The following is a 22,615-nucleotide window of genomic DNA, read 5'->3' as shown; positions in this document are numbered from 1 at the left end:
AGACTTTTTGAAGGAGAACACCCATTAAGCTAAGGATCTATCAGTTTTATCAAGGTCATCCTAATAATGGTTCTCTATTTATCTAGAGTCATAACCTGCTCATGAGTTTCACATAAACATCTAAACTATGGAGGTGCTCCTAGTATGTGAAATAAAAAAAAACCCAAAAACAGAAAGAAGGGTCATGTCCCAAGTGTCACAATAAATTATTGTTTAAAACTAATTTAACCAACCAACTCAATCTTCAGCTATTCTATCACTTTGTTACCAGTCACTAGTAGAAAACTGAATGGTAGAGTATTTTTTCCTCCCCTGTTATACTGCAGGTAGAAGATAATTTTTGTAAAAGATTTCCTTACAAGTAAGGTCATTCAAAAGTCATTACATATGTAAGATCATTCAAAAATCTGCAATCCAGAAAATTTTTGCTTTTCTTTGAGCAGCACTTTTAACTCTGCATGCAATAAGATGAGGGGAATTTTTTTTTTTTATCTACCCCTATAATTTTTATGCTCTAAATATAGAGGGAAAGGGACCTGTCACTCTAAATTATTAAAGAAGGACTTCTGCTACATTTGCTATAACATGCACCTTTCTCCTGGTAATGTTTTTAAGAATACCAGGAATCAACAGAGCTACTATGGTCTCTGTAGTAAAACAGTTGCACTACATCAGAGCAGAATTTTATCCAGAGTCCCAGTAGCAATGACCACAGCTTTGTTAGAAGACAAGCTAAGGGCTCACCCCCACAGATGCTTTACACTGCTTGTATTTGGCAGTATCATTAACATTTTCCTTTATCTTCTTTAGCTCTCTTTCTGTTGATGAAATCCAATTTGCCAATTCAGAAAATCTGAAATAAGATATCAAAGGATTAAAAAAAACAAGTCAGACAAAAATTGCCACCACAAAACAATAACCTTTTAAGCGTAGGCAAAAAATGATAAAATCCACTTGAAGCCCCACTATAATTTGTGGAATTTACACAAAGTATAGTTTTCTACTTGAAGCTAAGATCACAGCATCACTTTTCCCATGGAACTGATCTATGATGACACACAGAGAAGTGACCATGCAAGAGGCTCTGCCAGACCCAAGTAGGAATGGAGGTGACACCTGCTCCTATAGCCCTTCCAGGTGTCCGAGTGCTCTGTCAGCTTCATGTATGTGCTGTCTATCTGGGATTTCAGATCCTTCAGGATTCGCTGGCTGCTTTCCAATGTCCCCCTCACTGGATCAGACACTGGCAGCTTTTGGCACAGTTCTTCCATTCTTTGTAGCCTTTTCTCACACAGGTGGTAAGATCCCTTATCACCAAAGAACAACTGATGGGAGACAAAGCAGAAAATTCAATAGAAATACAAACTGGAAGAAATCACCCAGCATATCTATATATTTTTCATAAACTACTTAATGAAAATATATTTTTTTTAAGATCAAGAGATGATATGTCATAAGCTGGACACAATGAGTTTGTTGGCTGAAGAGTTAGTCATAACTTCTGTTTATTACTGACATTGAAATGTATTTCTGCAAACACCCCCCTGGAGGCATGGAACTCATACCATGTGTTCCTTGATCATTCTTTCATTGCCTTCTCTGGATAACACCTTGTTCTGTCGAGCTAGTTCAGCTTTGCACTCCTCCACTGTCACCAGGAACTTGCTTTTCTGTACTTCAATTTTCAAGTGGATCAAATGATAAGGGGCTTCTGTTTGAAGATCCTACACACCCACAGGGGCAATAAAGAAGCACAGAGATAAAACACTACTCCCACTACTTCCATGTAAATTTGCTACAAATAAATAGTCTAAAACCTGATAATATAGAAAATAAAACATATATGTTCATGAACAGATTTGTTTGTTTATATCTACTTTGTTACCAATGCCTTAGATTTATCAAAAGGTCATCAGTTGTGCACCAAAATGTGTGTGTATAGGGCACATTACAGAGAAATCTTCATTCTGGGCAAGACATAGCAAATATTTCCTGTATAAAATAGTATTCACAACTGCTTCCATAGGTTTCTGCCTGCCTGTTAGTGAGACCCCTCATTCATCACTCCAACTTTGACCAGCAACATATTGTAGCAGATAAAAAATTCCATAGGTGGTGAGTAAAGTTAGTTCAGTTGTTTGAGTCTTTGGCATAAGACACAATTTAGGCTGATGGCCTGATGTCTGACAAATTTGTTTGTTTGGTCAGGAAAGTAACTGCAATTATCCAACATCAGCATAAAGGAAAAAAATGCTAGCACATGTACTCAAGACAGGTATCATTATGGCTGTATATAGCTGGGAAGAAATAATTAAATAAAAAGGGTTTTATAATTAATTTATCACATTCCTTGAATTTACTAAACAGGGTTTTTTCAAGAGGCTATTTGTAGGAGTAGAGGTATCTAATATTGTAAAATACTTTTCCCCCTTTTTTTTCCCCCAATTGTATGAGAAGCCAAATAATACAAACTAATTTGTTTTCTTTCATTTTAATTTTTTTTCAACATATAGGTCATTCAGAAACTTTCCAAAACTAAAGACTGACAATATCCAGAGATACCATTCACTAACCTTCCACTGCCTATGGAGTTTCCTCACAGCTTCCTGCAGACTGTGCTGCTCTTGTTCTGGGAGGATATCAGTTAGTTCATCACAAGCTTTTAGAAAAGCATTTAGGACTCTCTGATCCAACTGGTTAAAAAATTCCTGAAGTGGTGGCAGAAAGGGAGAAGATGAAGCTGGATATTGATATGCCAACATGAAGTTCCCTAATACACTCTCTAAGTTTCAATGGTATTTCTGTTCCATTAAAGAACTGATGTTTGGATAAAGGAAGTAACTATTTCTAGCCACTTAAAGTCCAGCAAATTAATTTATTCTCAGCCAGTACACTGAGATGGCATTTTAACAAGAAGACATTTCAAAGTTACATGCATATGTTACGGTTATAATACAGAAACAGATATTAATCTAAAAAAAGAGCAGTGGATGTGTTAGATTTTCAAATATAATGTTCTAACTCTCAATGGTTTACTGAAAGCCCCACTCTAGATTTTTTCACCTTCTGGTTGCTTACATCCAATCTTACATCAGTAAGTGAGCTGATCATTTCCTTTTCTGTTTTTCAATATTAACATTAGTTTGATCTGATCTGTATAACTTCTACACGTGCAAGAAATCCACACCAATTTTAGAATTAAACAGGCTTTTATGTCATGCACTCAAAGATTTCCATGAGGAAGGTCAGAGAATTTACTCACGCTATGTTTCCTGAGAAGCTCTTCAGGATTTCCTTTTTCTTTTAAGCAACAATTGGCAATCTGTATTACTTTCTCCAGTTCTGCTCTAGACTCCTCAAACTTCTTCATCAAACGGCTATTTGCTTCTATGTTTTTTCTCCACTCACCAGCTTTCCTGACCATATTCTGAGTCACAAGCAAAGAAAATGAGCTGGTACTTTCACACTGAGTTTTATTCGGTCTCTTTTACCAAGACCTTACAAAACATGCATTTAATTTGTTTCACTCTTTTAAATATATGATTTTCACCATGCTTCTTCCTCTCATGATCCCATTTTCCCTATTTTTAATACTGAGGGGTGTGCTAATGTCATCATTCAAATAAAAACTAGTAGATTAGATGTCTCTGATATTTTCAGAATGCCTCTGCCATTTGATTAGTGAGTTTTTTTCCTAAATCCTGCTTTCAAACGTAAAGCACCTGATATCATCAGAAGCTTGCCATTTCACTTTTTCCTAGCACCAAACTATCTCCCCTAAAATGACTCAAAGTGAGGGTGGTTTGACCCATGGATCCAACCAGTTCCATGCTACAGTTCTTCTGACCTGGAAGAGGTTTGTATGATTATCACACCAGTACATCAGATAAGCAACTGGGAACAAAACTGCTTAGAAGACAGCAAATTTTGTGGTTTAGCTGCTGAAATCCTCCTTTTGCAACCCTAGTCACAGCTCTTCTATTAGTCTGTTTTTTAGTCCATCCCTGTGCACTGCAATATCCAGTGTCTCATATTTCATGGGCAAGTAAGAAAACTTACCAGGAGAAATGAACAGTTCAGCACTTGAACTGCTGCAAGGTACTTGCATCACTGCCTACTGTACATCCACTTCACCATCCTCACTGATTACAAATCTCAGTGTAAAGAATATTGGTGAGTTTACCCAGCCAGCTAATCAAACCTTTCTTTCTCAACTAGAACATCTTGCTAAATCTTTTCAAAGTTTTCTGATAAAAATATCTGCATAGTAATAGAATTGTATAGGGTTGTACTCTTTACATGAAAAACTGCCAGTTTCCAGTCTGACACACTTTGTATGATTATACCCTATTTTTTAGGTTTATTTTCTAACACAAAAGAGATAAACCACAGCCCAGCCCTATAGAAACAGAGTAATTAATGTTGAACATGGTAATTTTACCAAGTTACAAGTGCATCAATAAGCTACAATAAGCTAAACTTAAACAGTTATTTCTACACTGGTGCCGAACAGCCCCAAAAATAGCAGTAGCAACTGATGACAACAGGTAAGGGGAAATATAGGTCAAAGGCTACATCTTTGGATTATCAAATGAAATAGATTTTCAGATTTCTATATTCACAGTCCACTGCATTTTCTGAGGAAATAAAAAGTCCAGCAATAGTGGCATGGGCAAGTTTCCATCTTCCATGCTTTGTGTGAAAGGGGATGTGTGGGAATATAGAAGCAGATGATAAGCCAAGATAAAAAGTCAGGAGAAACAGCAAACAGTGCAACCCTAACAGTAGGATTTCAGGTTCCTCCATCCAAAGGGCCTTGAGGCATGTGAAAGTTCTCTTAAATCCTGGGTTCCTCTGTGGCAGGCTCACCTCTGAATAAGTGCATGGAAAACATGACTGTCAATCCCCTGACCCCTTATTACATGATAAAGACAAATCTTTAGTTGATAACTTGACATCAGAGAGGTGAGCTATCCAGGACAGTAGCTACAGAGTGATGAAATGTAGGTACAGTAGGATGGATCAGCTGCACATGAACAAATTTTCAGAAATATGCACCAAGGTATGGCATTTTTACCTGAAAAGTAATCTGAACTTGTGTAACTTTCTTCTGAAATGTTGACTGATGAAAATGCTTTAACACTTCAGTTGAAGCCACACACTGAAGGATACTCTGACTATTTCTCTCAATTAGGGACACATCTTTCTTGCAGTTTTCTTGATAAGCTACCAAATCCTGAAAGAAAAAAAACCATATCTACCCTGGCCAGGAACAAAGAGGAAAACGGTTTGGCAAAATAACAGGAAGATGCTTTTTGAAAGTAAAGACAAAAGAGATGAGGTCACAGGACTATCACAAAGAGACTACACAAAATATTACATGGAATAACATAGATGACACAACTTTCTCCTTGGATGTGAACTGTTGTACCCAAATAGATTTCTAGCTATTCACAAAACAAAATACAGATATGTACTCAAACCCTTTGGGTAGAGAATGGAGGTCTATTGATCTACACTGCCAATACGTTGTAGGTCAATACATTATTCTGTGATTTAATTTTCCGGTATTTCTATATTTATAGTATAATTGAAAATAACCAACAGTGACATAGGAATGACAGCTCTCAGTAGCAGAAAGCTTAGCTCCTGCTAAGCTGTACATTAGCTCCTTCCTTGCCTTTCAACAAATTAATCCTTCATGTCAGCTTTTGGAATTCAGATTTCATTATAAATTACATTAAGTAATGAGAAATATACTTTTAAAAAGAGAGGAAGAAAAAACATGCATGAAATAGTACAGGCTGAAAAAATGTTTTAAAAATCCTACTTTGATTTTAACTTTTCAAGGGAGTTCTGACTAGCTCTGAACTCCTCCAAAAACAAATGCTTATTAGCCATTAAGAAAAGTTAATGCTATACCGCAATTAATTTCAAATAAAGCACTTTTCCAAGCCTTTAAAAAACTTCAATAATAGTCCAAGGAAACTTAGAGAAGTTTCTGATCTTGATTTTTCATCTGCTTAAATAAAAAAACCAATGTATTTCTTGTATTTCAGTCCAAATTCCACTAGATTAAAAAAAAAAAAAAGTCTTACGTTTACTTCTTGGATTTAAACCAGGACACTAGATAGGAACAAAAGTTTCAATTTTTTTTTTGTATTTATGCCTAGCTGACGTTAGGATAAGGCTACATCTGTTGAATGAATATCTGCTCAGCTTACAGAGTTACAATCCAAATTCTTAGAAAGATGGTTGCAAATACTCAGAGGCAGCAGACCTTCGTGAGATGCTTTTGAAACTTACTTGGGCTTTTTGTTTAAGAACAGTTGTTGGTTGTGCTTCAGGATCCAGGATAGAAATTATTTCATTTACTTTTTCAAGAGATTCATAAAAATGTGTGATTTGTTTCTCCAGTTCTTCCAGTGGAGACAGGAGACGTTGACATTCATACAGCAGGGCACTGGAATACTCCTTAACCTTTTGGTCAAGAAAAACAGTTATTGAAACAGTTGTAAAATTCAATAAATAGCAGCTTTTTCTGCATGTAGGTTTATATAGTTGTTACCTACTCATTTTTAAGATAGAGCAGTCCTGATCTTGAATTACTCCTTAATGAAAAGAGTATTAAATTTAAGGATGGTAGTCTTAGCATTTAAGAGAAGCAACACCTCCTCCACCCTGAATCAACCTATTGTTACAACTATGTACTTGTTCAAATGCATATCTGTGAGAATTTATGTACAGGACCCTACTATTCATTATTACAACAGTCTACAATCTGTAGTAAAAAAAAGCATTCTGCAACCTTGCCCAGCTGCTCTTTGAGCCTTGTCAAAGTTCCCAGCATTTCATTGGCTTCCTCTTGGGAAACTTCTTTTGTAATGAGTTGCACCGTCCTTGTAACCGCTTTGTACTGAGCTTCCATTGCCGGCAATTTCTGCTTGATATTCTGAAAGAAGTGTTTCAAAAATATTTCAACAACAGTATTTATGTGTTCATGGGAGATAAAAGAATGATGAATGATATAAATTCTAATTGTAAATTATTTTTGTCCCTGGATCATATTTCAAATCCATGAAAACGGAGCCAAAGAGTATCAATCAACTCACCTGAATATGATTTGAAACTAAAAAGAAAGAAATACCTACTGAGACAGTGTTTTGGAAATTTTCTCTAAAAATGTCACTAATAGAATACAACTATATATTTTTTAGATATAGCTGAAACCATGCAAAAAAAAAAAAACCAGCACCACTGATAAAAACCCCAATTAATAATGGGAATGCATACTGAAATAAATTAATAAATTTATGCTATCAGAATTAAACAGTTGCAATTTTCTTTCTTTTGAAGGAGGAAGAAAGAAACGAATGGCAGACACTTACTTCTAAATCTTGCACAAACATTTTGACATCATGAAAGGACACTTCTACAGGGACTGAAAATTTTGCATTGCTTCCATCAATAAAAGCTGTCAGATGGGCCACACCATCCGCATACTCCTTCCTCATTTTGTCCAGTTCATCTGCTCGAGCATACTAAAAAGGAGAAAGGAAAAAATACAAAACAAAACAACAACAAAAAAAAACCCCAAACAAAACAAAAAACCCCAATCCAAATTAGACCAAATTACATACCTAGCAAATAAGTAATGATTTAAGAGAATTAGCATGCTTTCAGTGCAATTGTTTGCTGGAAATATTCCATTTAATGAAATACAATATAATGGAAAGCAATCTAAATTTATTATCTGCATTAGTTTCAATAGTAATGATGCTAAGACAAAGGTCAGCCATACAGGAGATCAGCCTCTTTTAAGGTCTGGGGAATACCAGACTCGTTTGTTTCTACCCTAGAATCAACAGTTCAATTAATTTCTCACTACCTACAACATCAATTTTGAAAATTCAGCAAAGAGAATAAAACATGAAAAGTCTAGAAAAGCTAAAGAATAAGGGAAATCTTAATGAAGGAATGCTGGCTGGGGGAAGGGGAAACACATGCCTTAGAAAGTAGAAAGAGCTGTGTGACAGAAATGGTGAAAAAGTCTGTGAGAAAAAAAAACCCACAAAGCCAGCATATGAAAGAAGCTGCATTAAGTAGTGGAAGAGACATTTACATCAGTGAATCATCCTAAATAGCATCAGCAAGTAAAGCTTGAGAGCACTCTTGTCAACAGTCTGGAAAAGTTACAATAGAAGAGAGACAATCATTTTCTGCTTTTCCTTTTAACTTGACTGCATAGGAGATAATAATGCCAGTAAAGGAAACAGATTCAGTACCTTCAAACAGGCAACTGCTATTTAAAAATCACTGAAAGGGGACAATATAGATTTATGTATATTGACTAGAACAAAGATATTTTCTAACGTGTTTATGAGCTATGAAATAGTTCTGTGTAATTAAGATCACATCTTCTCTTTGGTTTCTAAAGGGCAAATATAGAAACCACAACTCTTTTTGTATCAGCTGAATCTCTTACATGAGGTAAAGGATAGGTTTATTCGTTTACTATAAGAGCCTGCTTGTAGGCAAGATAGAAGTAAAGTCTGACCAAAATGGGGAAAAAATTTAGTTAATTAAATTAATTATTGTCCCTGCTTATGGTTGCCATACAATAATTTGAAGGAGCTTTCTTTAAAGAGTAGTGAAAATAATAATTTTCAGCATGTTCACTGTTTAGCTTCACAGAGCTTTTACAGTAGCAATAGGTACTGAAAAAGTAACTTTCTTTGTAGAACAGAAGTTATGTATCAATAACATTTACTGTGTCAAGACAGGTGACTATGATGAAAAACTACAGCTTAGTTAAGAATGTCCCCTCACTAGCCCCCAAATAGCTGTAAAACCAAAAAGGTAAATAAAAGAAGAGACCAAATACAATAAATTACTGTCATGGAGTAATTTCTAATTTAAATACTGATGAACAGTTAGGCACTTTAGAAAGCTGTCCTATAGTCCTGCCAACAGGACAATCTGTCTTGCTTCCCTGGAAATGACAAAATAAATATTTAAAAGTAACAAGGGCAAAATCATCTACCTGCTTAACTTGCATAAACAATTCTCTCCATCTTCCATTTAGCAATAAAAGCTGCTGTTTAAGATCTCTGGAAATGGTCTCATCACATGTTTCAATTAGAAAATTACCAGCATCATTCATGGCTGTGTGCTGTTGGATCCAATGAGGTAAGTGCCGGAAGAAATCCTGAGGAAGAAAATAAAAACAGTCCCAACACCTTTTCAATTAGTCTTTATCTTAAATCATAAACCTAAAATTTAATCACCCGCTCATGACTTGATAAAATCTTGTTGAGCAGTTATCTTCTGATACTCTTCACAACAAATATGCCACAACAGGATTTTAATGTCCGTGAATATAACCTGTGGAATTAAAAATTACTTACAGCTCATTTTACTCCCATGAGTGACTTCAGTTAAACCAATGAAACTCCTCCTTAAGAGAAAAATCCATAATTGAAAATGCTGTTAGGACTCAAGTATTTTCTGTGTTGTCCTTAAACAGTGTGGGCTGACAGTAACCCAGCCATATACAAGCTGTGGAGTGGTCCTTCCCCTCCTGTGAACCACGTGCAGCTTTCCAAGGTCTGGCCTCTCACAAGGCTTTTGAAGACTGATTGTTTTTTATCACTGCTTCCTCCTATCTTAGAGCAGGTGAGCACAGAGGGGAAAGAGATGGTTGTCAGAGATTTTGTCCCCCTCACTGAAACGGCCTAATAAACTATACACATCTTGTAGGCAGGTATGTACACATAAACTGGTAGAGAAGACAAAGACCAATTCCCTCCTTTTCTCTGTTCCTGACAAGGGGCAATTGTTCCTAAGGCAGGTATCCCTAGGCTCTATGGCTCCACCTATATCTACAAACAAAACAGGACTCAAGCACTGTCTCATGGTTGTCCACATCTTCTCTGACATGGTTTTGGCTTGTCCCCAGTACCCTTGTCCCAAACAATGCATAATTCAATGAATAGCACAGTCTGTTCCAAACAGACTGGATCATGAGGGTGCCTTCCTTCAGGGGAGAAAGAGTAATCAGAAGGATTCAAGCTACCTGATCCTCAGATTTAGGAGGGGCAGTGATGCATTTTGTTTACGACTATCAATCTATATTGATAGTCGTAAACAAAATATATATATCAATTATATCAACCCTATAATTCCAAAACCATTCACCTTCCATGTGACAGTCCAATACAGTCCTTTGCTCAATGGTACATGAGAAAAATTCCTATCCAACCACACTGTCAGCCACCCCAAATTTCAGAGCTACAGTTCTGAAACTGTATTCGTCAGAACTCATCCCCATATAAAAGAAATTCAGATGCAACTGTAAAGAAAAAGTCACGTGGTTGTATACCTGTCAAATATATTGAAGAGAGAATTGAACAGCACACAGTGTTTCAGTTCCTTAAAGCTGAGATCAATAGGATTCAGGTGCTCTGTACTAAAATATCAGTGAAAAAATTTAATCAGCTCAGTAAACTGCATCTGCAGTTTGAAGCTTTTTTCACTTGCAGTGGAGCAACCCCCTTGCTTTGTACAAAGGCTAATCTTTATGAGCACATCCAAAAGAATAAAGTCTACTGAATCTGGCACTGGTCAGCTTTCCAATGGTCAGGCTCATTAGAGGGCAAGAAGAAAAAAAGCATGTGGAGTGAACTACTCACATCCTTGTTTCTGCACCTTATTCCCACAACCCATTACCTTCTGCAGACCTGGCTGGGGAGGCTCTCCATTTCAGAAGCCAACCTAAGACGTGTTAATTTTAAACAAGTGTGGGAAGCACACCTCATTCTCAATTAAAACAATGCACCTCTTTTTAAGGAAGTCACTAGATGAGATCTAGAAGCTCTCTAAAACCTTTTGGATACAGCTGTGTGAGAAAAGTGTGGGAGGATGCAGTTAGAGTGAAATTACGGAAAGTGCTTAAGAGGTAGTGGAAGTAAACAAAGGAGCTGTAGAAGGAACAGTTTGAAAAATCTCATCTAGTGACTTCCTTAAATCAACATTAAAAGTAGAACTTTTAAAATATGTATCTCAGTCTACAGACAGATGCTACCACACAGTTACCTTTAACAGTTTGAGCCAATGTATTTTTAAGGAAAAAAAAATAGCATTTTGGGAAGAATAAAGCTTCATGTCTAAGGTTTTCAACAAGATTTCTTGAATTTTTGAAATCATGTATCAGAATGAAAAGAATTACTTGTTGGATTTATGTTAGAAACTAAAAGCAAGTATGTACTGTATGGGCATGTTCAAATTTCTGCTTTGAAAATCTTTGAAGATAAAGTTATACATCCAAACAGAAAAGTAAATGTTTTGATTTTATTCATATGCATGGATTTAAGAATATTTCATTTTAATAATTGTCCAGTTACTTACATAAAACATATATAGTATCTAAGATCACCTTGATCAGCAGAAGTCATCCTTCCTGCCAAGTAACAATTTTTTGAATCTATATTATGCCAGACTGTTTTTTTCACTGTTTTATTTTATTTTAGAAGTGTATTCCATTAATTTACATCAGTTTGAACTAACAAACTTTAAAAAAAAGTCTACTGTTTTTTCACATAACATGAAATGCTCATTCCTGAACTGATGTCAGTTTGCCATCTTACAGCCCATGAGAACCCTACTTGAGTGTGAAGAGCTATACAGCTGCTACGTTGGGATCAGGTGCAAATTCAGCGCTTATTAAACGCAGGACTATTCAAGTCATTCCAGGTTATTATTGAAGGTTTACAAACATAAATCTCAGCGCCTCAGTACTCTAACATTACAACAGGAAAAAAAAAAAAACCTAACCAGAAGAACTATCTTTATAACTTCAGGTCCCCAAAAATCAATTGTCTAAAAGATTTCTGAAATGCCAGGGAAATGGGTTAATTAATCCGCCATCAAATATAACAACACATATTAATAACACTGCTCTTTGAAGGTTATGAGTACCGAAATCTGTCATCTAGAAAAGTCAGTGGAAATGTCTTTATAGGTAGTCCATGATTACTCACTTTGGTGCTAAGAGCTGTATTTGCCTTTGAGTTAATCATGCAACATTCCCATCTCTGAGCAATACTGCTGCCCTATATTCATGTCAAAGATGCCTCTAGCCATGGTACCACAGATGAGGCTTTCTCCATTGTGTATATATTCGTGTATGTGTATATATATATATGTATATACTTGGGCACACATATATTTGTCTCTAGATGCTATACAAGCAAACACTGAATCTCCTGTGTTGAATGAAGACAGGATGTCAAAGTCTGAGCAAAACCTAAGCAAACGCAAAAAAAAAAATTCCAGTGTTTCACAATTTACAAAACAGCCATATGAAAATGCTACGAGCACATACCTTTTTGGAATGTTCAGGCTGATTCAGCATTTTTTCAGCATCTTCAAGCCAAGCTTGCAGACCTGCCACAGTGCTGCTGTATCTGTCCCAATTAGCAATTACTTCTTCCAGCATGCTTCTTACACTTCTCACCTCTACTGAGAGGTTCCTCCACTGAGCTGTGGTGTCACTCATGAATTTCATCACATTCTCAACTTCTTCCACTGAAATACAGGAAAGACATTGATTATTTTGTTTCATTACCATTTCTGTAAAGATTAATTTTATATCATGCTTATTCACTGTCATCAGGGAATGTTATTTTAATGTAACTTCTATTTCAGTAGGCTTTTATATACGAATGTTCAGTTCATAGCCCAATTTTAGCACAAGATCATGACTGAGAAATTAAATGTGTGAATTAAAGACTTAGGAAAGTACATAAAATGAGTGTTAAATTAAAACAGTAACACTGCATATTGTGTGTGGTGTCCATTTCAAATCTGCAATAAAAGAAGTCAAGAGACAGGCTTGACTTAAAAATAGCAGTAAATGGGAGTTGCATAATATAAAAACACATATTATGTCTACATTGAAAAGTATGGAATGAACTTCTGATCTTCCTGCCATTGACTTTGAAACCAAACTCCTGTTAATTTTTGCCATTTAACTTTTAGCATTTTCCACATGGCAAGAAAGGAAAAAATGTGTTCTCATTCCAGTGGAAAACAAACAGAGTGAAGAAAAAAAGGGCAAGCAAATGCTGAGACTTCAGAAAAGATGCAGAATATATTTGTTTTAAAGAGTTTTTAGCCAATTTGAACTGCTATTGCTGAATTCATATATGTTAGTACTTGTTCTTTAGAACAGAATTTGCTACTGGATTTTATTAATAGCATTGAATAAGTCTCTGATTTTTTTATTTGTAAGAATACCTTTGAAAAATGTTTACTTTTGTAAAACTTGGATGTCACTATCAATTTAAATTTCACAACAAACAAAAGTATCCATTTCCTCCCCCCCTTAGCAGCAGCTGCAAAAATCCTCCAAAGACATTATTGTGCTATGATTAAAGTGATCTCATGTCTGTAATTATCTAGGTCAAATATTGCCCTCGAACTCACTGAACTCAGCAGCATTCAAGAATGACAGGAGGCAGCTGTTGAACCAGCTATATGTTTTTTCTCATGTATGTCCATACTGCAACTACCATTTGAGTTCCTCTTGCAGGTTTTCAAACTTAATGAATTACCTCCAATAAACCAAAGGATGATTTTGCAACTACAATACTGGGACCAACTCCCAGTTGTCTTTTTCTTTTAAATTAAGCAAAGCCAGGGAGTATTTCCAGGCACTAGAACACGATTTTCCCTACTCCTAATTTGGTTTCTATCACAATATTTCATCCCAAATTAACAACACTGAAATAATCCAAGAGTTAGCATGGACAATGGGCTTTTCCCAGGAGGAAGTCTGAAGATGACCACCCCTCTCCTCTGGAGATTCAGAAGCAGCAGGCTGCTCTGGACCAGGTGCCCACATACTAGTGACAAAGAAATATAGACATTTACCTGAGCCATTTGCTTTGGCATACATTTCAGCTGCTCGTTTCAAGATCTGGTAGGTAACTTCATACTGCTCAAAGAACTTACTATTTTCAATAACAGACTGAAAAGAAGAAAACATCGTAACAGATAAAATAAAGATGGGTATTAGGATTAGCAATAATTTATATAAAATTACATCAGGATACTGATGACATTTAACTTCATTATTCCTCCATTCATATTTTCATCATTATAAAATAATATTTTAAATACCCTAATTATAAAACAGCATAAAAATGTCACCTTTTCAATTTAATGGTACAGCAGAGTATATAATTTCAAATACAGATTTACTTACTTTCCACAAGGAAATGTTATTTGAAGTTTTCTTATTTGCTGTCTTGTTGCTGGAAATCACTGGCATATGATACTTACAATATACAGAAACTGAGTAACTAAAAAGTTGTTTAATGAAAACTGTTTTACCCTCCAAACTAAGTGACTAAGTGGAATAGTTTTAATAAAACAGAAATTTTCCTCCATATATGTCACCACAAAAATCAAATCCAATTGTTCCTGTACTAAGCCTTTGCAGTAAGACAGGTTACACCTTAACAGATGAAAAACTTTTGCTTTATTCTTCAATTTTTCTTTACCTCCTTTGCAGCTGCCAAAAAGTAAGATCATGGAAACACTGCACAAAGAGATGCTGCTTTTCCAAAGTGTGACACAGTTCTGTTCCTTTGTGAGTGATGGTTTAGCTCTGTGATGTGTTAAAGTGCGATGAATAAATTATCTGGAAATATTTTGGTAAAAAATTTATGCCTCTGACATTTATGCCTCCTTATCCCTTATGGCAAATGAAATTGACCTTTTTTTACATGTCTTTCAGAAATGTTATTTCCTTTAAGTGCAATACAGAATTATAGCTCTACATTATATCTTGCATTACCAGTGTTAAAACAGGAAGAGAAAAGTAGAGTTTGGAATGGTTCTGTAATTTATGTTACATCTCACCCCTCCCCAGCTACAGATTACAAAATAAAGGGATGCATACCCCTACATATGTCTATACAAGGTTTGAATGCCAGAATAGACAAAATCAGGCAAGTGTGATTTTGATTAAAGCAGGTTTCAAATAAAGTCCATGTTCAATGTATTTTAAGCAGGAGAATCAGATCTTGTGTGTTCATAAACCCATATTATATAACATGAAAAATGCACTTAAAAATAATTCTGCCAGTATATATCTAAAACCCTCCTATTTAAAACCTTTGACAGTTGCTATGTCAGGTTACAACAGCTTTCTAGTAGATAATTTAGAACTGTGTTTATAACTAAGGAAACTAGAAGTCAAGAACAATCATAATTTTTCTCTGTTCTCCTGTTAAAACAAAATCTGCCATGTCTGAAAACCTACAGGCTTTATCATGAATTGTGTGACAAACTCATGATTTCACCTTTGCCAAACCCATGCAGACATGTTAACCTGAACCAAAACCTCCAAGACTTCACCTGAAAGAGCAAAAAAACTCATATAACAATGATATCAAGAGCTATCTGAAATGTTTTCAAAAATTAAATAAAGATATTTTACTGATTAATATTGTCTACCATCTGACAAGACTCCTTGAAGAAAATAAGCAGCTTTCTCAAACCAGTGTAGCATATGATGCTAAAAAAGTGCTAACACAGCAGTGCTACAACACATTTCCATGGGGTAAAATCCATGGATAACTGTACCTAGTATCTCCATTACAGTGGAATTTGGTACAATTTATTATTCAGGTTGATGGTGTGCAAGTCTGTGCTGACCTTTACTTCTGGTGTATGACAGACGGGTGGAAAGAGGCTAAGATTAAGTAAAAATCACCACTTTTATTTTTAAGCTACAGTACATAAATATTTTCCAGGCATATGCTCTATCCAGATCCTAATTACGCATGTTCCTAGAATGCTGACATTCCCCAGTCTGTTTTGGCAGACAAACAGACTTACATTTTTATCTCCTGCTAATATAATCACTCTGACTATAAGGTACTGACTACAGCTTTCCTATGTAAGACTCCTAATATATTGGAAGAGTAACACTTGTCCCTTAGTCCTAGAAAACTGGTCCCAGGTAAGCCAAAGCACATCAATCCTCTTTCCATCACATCCTGAAGGAGCAGGAGTCAAGGCCATTTCAAGAGTGAAAATGAGATTTATTTATCTTCTTGTCCTGATTTCCTCATTTTGATGCTATACAGTTTCAAAAATAATGCAAGGAAGCATCTTCCTTCCCTAAAGACCACCTCAGCATCAGTGGTGTGAATTACAAGAACAATTGAGGCACTTGCAAACTAATATACAAATTAATAACTTCATGTTCCTCTTAAAGGAAAAAAAAAAAGAACGTTACTAAAAAACCCTAAAAGTTCAAGCTACTACTTTTTTATTATTTCCCTTGTCACCTTTTAGTAGTGTTTTTTACAGTCTTAGAGAGTAAAAAAATGGACTACAGTCCTAGTTATTGCACATCACTCCAGTGAACTAAGTTAAATCAAGTAATTATCTGAAGTTTGTAAAGCTTGTCTATAAAAGGTTAACTGACTCTTGAATTTTTGTGTGTCCCTAACTGCTAGAGTTTAAACACTTTGAAGAGTGAGAATTTCACCCAAATTTCACTGAGTTTGAAATTTTCTTTTCAAAAAAGTGGGGACATCAGTAATTTTCTCTGCTCATTGACCTGGCTCTGAATGGTTCTGTAGCTGCATTATTTTTTTCAGACTTAATTTTTGTGTGCAAGTTTCCCCATATGGATTAGATAGAAGGGAAGAATATATTTAGACCAACCCTGCTTTTGAAAGAATCCTTCATGCCCTAATGTAGAAGTGCAGCAGTACTATCATTCTACCTACACTTGGCACTGCACGTGTGAATTTAAAAAGAAGCAGCAGCGTAACACTGAAGAAGAATTTATCAATGAAGACTTGTAAGTCAAGAGTTTCTGTTCCTTAACATTGTAAATGGCTCATGCAGAGCTGGAGCAAACTCTTTCCAGAATAGAAATTTTAAAAAAGGGTTTAATATACTAATTCTGAGTAGGAAAAGAAAAATCATTCTTTAGAAGAAGAAAATTAATCCCCTATAGGTATATTATATTAAAGAAATATATGAAGGTAAAATAACATTCTTTTTTATTTGTCTTTTGGAAGACTAAAAATATCGTGTGTGAATGCATGCCAAATTCCTCCTCTGTCTTTAGCTCTTAAACTGTATAGAGTCACTATAAAGTGCTTCCATCCCGGTGTAAAAGAAGAATAAATTAATTTCTCTGGAATTGCTATAAAAAGGAAGCAAAAATCTAGGATTTGGAACCTCCAGACATGCTTGCTAAATTAATCACTGGACAGCAGCTGGAATAATATTTCTCTTTTTCAAAAAATAATGCAAAGAGAATAATTTTTACTTTTAGCCTTTTGACTAAAGTTCCTCCATGGGGAAGACAGATTGACCTCTGAAGATATATTTCATAGGAATACAGTCATAAAGTTGATGACTGACAAATCTGATATCTGTGTCTGCTCTTTTATACAATTCTAGCAAACTTAAATATGAAAATTTCAAAAATGGTTATAAAAAGAGGACAACCCCAACTTACAATATAATTTTGAAGAAGCAGTTCCACGGACTCTCGCCTTCCGTATTTGATAATCCATGATTTTAACTTTGATTCTGCAAAGACTAAGAGTGACAGCAGACGGTACTTCAGTTCCAGAAACTCCATCTTCAACAGATGGAGCTCAGATGAAGAGACAACAAAATTAAACCTATAAAATGAATCACAGTATAATATAATAGAGCAATATTCATTTTTGCAGAAGACACTGAAAGCAGTTCGGATATTTTTCTAATCTTTCACCTCATTAAAATCTACAAACATTTAATTATGTGTGATGATAATCTAATGACTGCTCTTGAACAATAAACTAATTACATTTCTTTTTAATCATAGAAAACATCAGTTCACTTCTGTTATTAAGTTTTGCAAAGTCATTTTTCTTTTCTTTTCACATACATCCTGGCTGTTATATAACATTTCTTCCAGGGACAAGTAACAACAGCATCACTATAAAAAAAGTATTCCTATCCAAAATTTATTGCTTATTTTGATTCTTATCAATCTTAAAAGCATCAGGTTTTTCAGTATATTTTTATGTATATTCTAGGAGGTTTTTCCATCCATCCATCCATCCAGTTTGCCACTGAGAAATGTAACTAGACAGTGATCTCTGCATGAACAGATAAAAAAGCAAACAGGCTCCCCTTCATGCACAGAAGCTTTTCATTTCAGATTGAAAGCCTTACCTGTCTGCCATATCCTCTAACTGGTCATGTGGAACAGGCACGCCATTAACAGACCTGGTCCTGTGGATCTCGTGGAATGCCTTTTTGTGACCATCTATGTTTTTCAGCAGATCCTGATTGGATTTTAAGAAAGAGAGAGATATTGAGAGAGTGGGGGGAGGGAGGAGAGGGAGAGAAAAGGCTCACAGTAGGCTATCTAACTAATAAGCACAGTTTTAAGCTGGCTCTGATGACTCAATGTAGTTAACTATTTGATCGTGCTCTCACATTTCCATGCAAGGTAGCGCACACCACATAAGCATTTACAGCAACTTAAACGTTTACACAGGGAACTCCCTTATGTGAAGCTCTGTTACAGCCATGTCGAACAATTATGAAAGATTTTAAAACAGGATACACTGCAAAAGGTTTAACAAAACAAGAACCCTTAACTGTATTAAATAATCTCTGAAAGTCAGTCTGCCAGTATGCTAACATCCCAAAAGCATAATCCTACTAAATTTACTCTTTAAATCTTTATAACAGATACTAACCTTTGCTAAGTATAGACTGAAATTTTAAGCAACTGATCTGCTCTGCTATATATAGGAAGAAAATCTATAGCTCTTCTCTAAGTACATATTCCATATTTAGTAAACTTTTCGCTCTCTCACCATCAAAAGACTTCAGGATGGCTGTCTCAGCCCTGCACGAGCGACTGCGGAATGTGGTACCCGACCTGTATTGCTGCGATCTGAGCCGTAGCAGTGCAAGCCCTACGGCAGAGCATGCTTCAACTGTAACTAAGCAACACCGCTTCAAACGGCTTCCTGGAGATTACATATTGAACTGAATGACTGGCAGCAGTCTTTGAAGAGATACTCTTAGCAGTAACACGTCAAGTCCCCGGAGAGCAGCTGAGAGAGCACGGAATGGTGGGGGGTTTTTCACTGCAGACAGACAGCTGCTAGCACAAGGTGCTCAGAAGCCTGCCAGCAAAGAAGATCGTACAAAGGTTCCCCCTCTCTCACCTCAGGGAACAAAATGCAGGCTTCTGCACAGATCCTCCATAAGTATTTATTCCTACGTGCCAAGGAAGGGCTTCTCCCCAGCCAAATCTCGGTGCTTGCACAGGAGGAATCAGTGGAAATTCTCTGGCTCAGCTCACTAAATGGCCCCACTATCCCCATCAACCTGCCTGGGTTTTCATTGTTTTCTGCTTCAGCCAACACCTTGCTGTGAAGAGAAATGAGCTAGGCTTTCTCAGATGCAGGTGATGTGCTGATTTTACCATGCTGAAGACTCCTGACTGACATAGTCTCACATAAAGGGAAGATTTGGAACAATGTCTCAGCTGTGTTTGAGACCTCGACATACAAGGGATGCAAAGGATGCAAATGGATGCCCCTAACATGCACCCCTAACTGGTGAGTCAAAACAAATCACAGTAGTTTCATCCAACATCAACAGGAATCATGAAAACTTATATACAGCACGCTCATAAAATGAAATCCTACTCTGGGAAATGACCCTCAGCAAGCACACACACTGCCCTTAATTCCTGGATCTCGGTAGCAACAGCAATTAAAATAAGCATAGGTGCTTGCCTGATTGTGCAAGATTTGTCCAAATAAGCTTGTACATTTTGTACTAAATTCAATTAGGCCATAAGCTATAAAGTTCACTAAAATAACCCATTGTCAGATGAGACAAAGATAAAAAGGAAGCAATGATGTCAGCAGAACAAATCCAAACAAACAAACAAACCAGAAGGCCACAAGGACTGAAAAAAATACATGAATGCATTCTGGTACTATTCAGTAGCACATTTGGATTCATCAATTCAAATATGAGCAACAAAACAAACTCCAGGAACAGATATAATTATATATACTTCTCTTGAAGCTTTTTCCATCCCACTCCCATGGGAAAACTCCCCTGGCACAGATTAACCTAAATCAAAGTTTATTTGTTGGCATGGAAATCCCTCACCACAGCATTTCTGATGCAAATAAAAAATAGTTTAGGGCACTCTTTTGTACTTCTTATGAATGTATCAAAAGGAGGTCTACAGTGTTCACATTCTAAGAACAAAAGAGTGTTTGACTTGTTAATTTTTTTTAAACAAATGTCAAATCCTATAAATCCTGAAATCTTTGATGCTACCAAGAAATTAATGAAATTTAGCATTACAAGAGACAAGACCCTGAAAAAATCCGTATCTTCCTTAAAGATTTTAATTTTTTTTAAAATTCAATTAGTTACTACTCAAGTTAGAAGAGCTACAATTGTTCTAATAAAAAGGAATCAGGTGACCATGAAACTTCTCAGCTTTTCATACTATAACATTGCTTTTTGATGAAAAAACCCTACCCATATCCTAAACACAAAAAATAACAAATTTACAAAAAAAATTTTAATATAGTAGTGATAGAGGAGAAAAAAAAACAATATAGCCTCAATACTGCCTTTCTCTACAGCATCTTTTCCCTATCATTTACTGGTTCAGTTTCTTTTATCATCTCACCAGCATATTTTTTCACCAATACATTTTTCTCACACATATTATGCAAATCCACAGAAAAAACCTCACTGCTTTGGTTTTAAATGAGAACTTGGACTCAGCATAGAACGATGGTACAATTATTTACATTCATCTGGAAAATTTCCTGTTTACCCCAGCATGCTATCTGCCATCACAGATGGCTATCATGCTATCTGTCATCACAACACTATCAAAATTCACTGCATTCTCATTTTCTCCCCCCATGAATGTCACCTGCGCTGACTATCAGCACAGTTAGTGCATTTATTCCCTTTTTCCTGTTTCACCAATTAGCTCATACTGGTTGAACAACGCACCCAATATTATGAACTCCCTATGGAATTTTACTGTAGAAATTAAAATAGTAATACCTGACCTACTTCAGGTAGAAGAAGCAAAAACACTTGAAAGCAATTCTGAATATTGGTTGCACGATACACAGATACCACAGTTCAAATCACCATGACAAGACACTAACATTTAGCCACCACCAGAACAACACAACCCACAGAAAGTAGAAATAATTATTGTTGCAGAGTATGGATCATTTAAAGCTGTGAAAACAATGGAGGGTAACACACAGAACTAATGCATCCCCATCTACCTTATGTTGTTCAAGCTTCCTGTGTATTGTGTTTGCTGTTTCCTCATGAGCTTGCTGAACGGTTACTTCTTCCCTCAGAGCGGCCTCTGCCCTGTAGAGCCAAGCACCTATGGTACCCAAAGGTGCAGGAAGGGATTTATCAAGGTGTATGTGCCAATCAAGCATCTAGGAAGTAAAAGGAAAAGGACTGAAATTCCTCTCTTGCTAAAGAATACAAATAAGTACATTTATAAAAACCATACTTTACACTGTAAAATCAAACCCCCACATAACAGGGTATAATTGAGACATTTGTCTAGATATATTATTCCACATGAGTTTGGAAATTACAGCATTCTCACAGGCAACAATATCTCTATAAGAATTTGTTGATTTATGTATTTCCCTTTCTGCATAGTAATGGAGTATCTGGAACAACTGAGAATCAAAATACCTGGAATTTCATCATTTAATATGCACAGAAAAGGGATACAAGAACTTCTTCTGCCAATGTAATCTAAATCATCCTCCTGTATAAAATCTTTATATCTCTACATTGAACATACTTTGTATATGCAAGATTCACATGAGTCTCAAAAGACTGTGGAGGGGAGAATATAGCAATAAAATACTGTATCTTATTGGCAATGCCAGTTATGAGAGTAAAAACATCATGAAAATTATGCGAAAATTTCAGAACAATTTTAACCAGATCCTCTGTTAAATACACATAAAAAAATATTTATGCAGTATGGATATACACTAGTAATAATGTCTTAATAACTTTTAATTTGGGTCAAAGAGTATCATTTGCTTAGGATTTTTCATTCAGTTGTCCAAAACTCCAACCATAAATACTCACATTAATTTATTACTATTGAGAATAGGTCAAAAATAGAATTAAAACCTAATTTATTGGTAACATATTCAGTATTACAAGATTTTTTTTAGTTATACTAAAAAATGCTATATTGGAATTTCTCAAATAACTAGCAATTTACATTGATTACATTGGAACATTGGGTTTGGAAGTGGCATTGTGTACGCTTTTCTTTCTATCAACAACCTCTTTAACTTGGCTGAGCACAGTTACCACTCTTTCAAGTACAGGGAAATCTCCAAGTATTGTCCTTTTCTTAAAGTTCACATTCTATCTTTGAGCAATATTCAAGATGATAGTGCAGTAAATATTCTCAAAACAAATAAAAAAAAATTCATCAGTGTCAGAAATTTGGTCCACTTTTAGGTTC

The 22,615-nt window shown here is 35.7% G+C and overlaps 1 protein-coding gene across 1 annotated transcript in view; it reads right to left on the bottom strand.

The window, feature by feature from the left end:
- The window catches only part of SYNE1 (spectrin repeat containing nuclear envelope protein 1), a 288,350-nt gene that overhangs the window by 188,451 nt on the left and 77,284 nt on the right, over positions 1-22,615 (bottom strand). Inside the window, 15 exon segments of the mRNA XM_054514453.1 lie at positions 745-853; positions 1,117-1,325; positions 1,566-1,724; positions 2,574-2,708; positions 3,263-3,427; positions 5,078-5,236; positions 6,307-6,480; positions 6,809-6,952; positions 7,389-7,541; positions 9,044-9,208; positions 12,383-12,585; positions 13,933-14,029; positions 17,552-17,720; positions 18,259-18,371; positions 21,387-21,551. Of these exon segments, the coding sequence (XP_054370428.1) occupies positions 745-853; positions 1,117-1,325; positions 1,566-1,724; positions 2,574-2,708; positions 3,263-3,427; positions 5,078-5,236; positions 6,307-6,480; positions 6,809-6,952; positions 7,389-7,541; positions 9,044-9,208; positions 12,383-12,585; positions 13,933-14,029; positions 17,552-17,720; positions 18,259-18,371; positions 21,387-21,551 (2,319 nt within the window).

This window comes from Molothrus ater, chromosome 3 (assembly GCF_012460135.2).
Source record: "Molothrus ater isolate BHLD 08-10-18 breed brown headed cowbird chromosome 3, BPBGC_Mater_1.1, whole genome shotgun sequence".
Lineage (NCBI taxonomy): Eukaryota > Metazoa > Chordata > Aves > Passeriformes > Icteridae > Molothrus > Molothrus ater.
The sequence above is the reverse complement of the archived record's forward strand: the minus strand, read 5'-3'. Positions and strand labels throughout refer to the sequence as shown.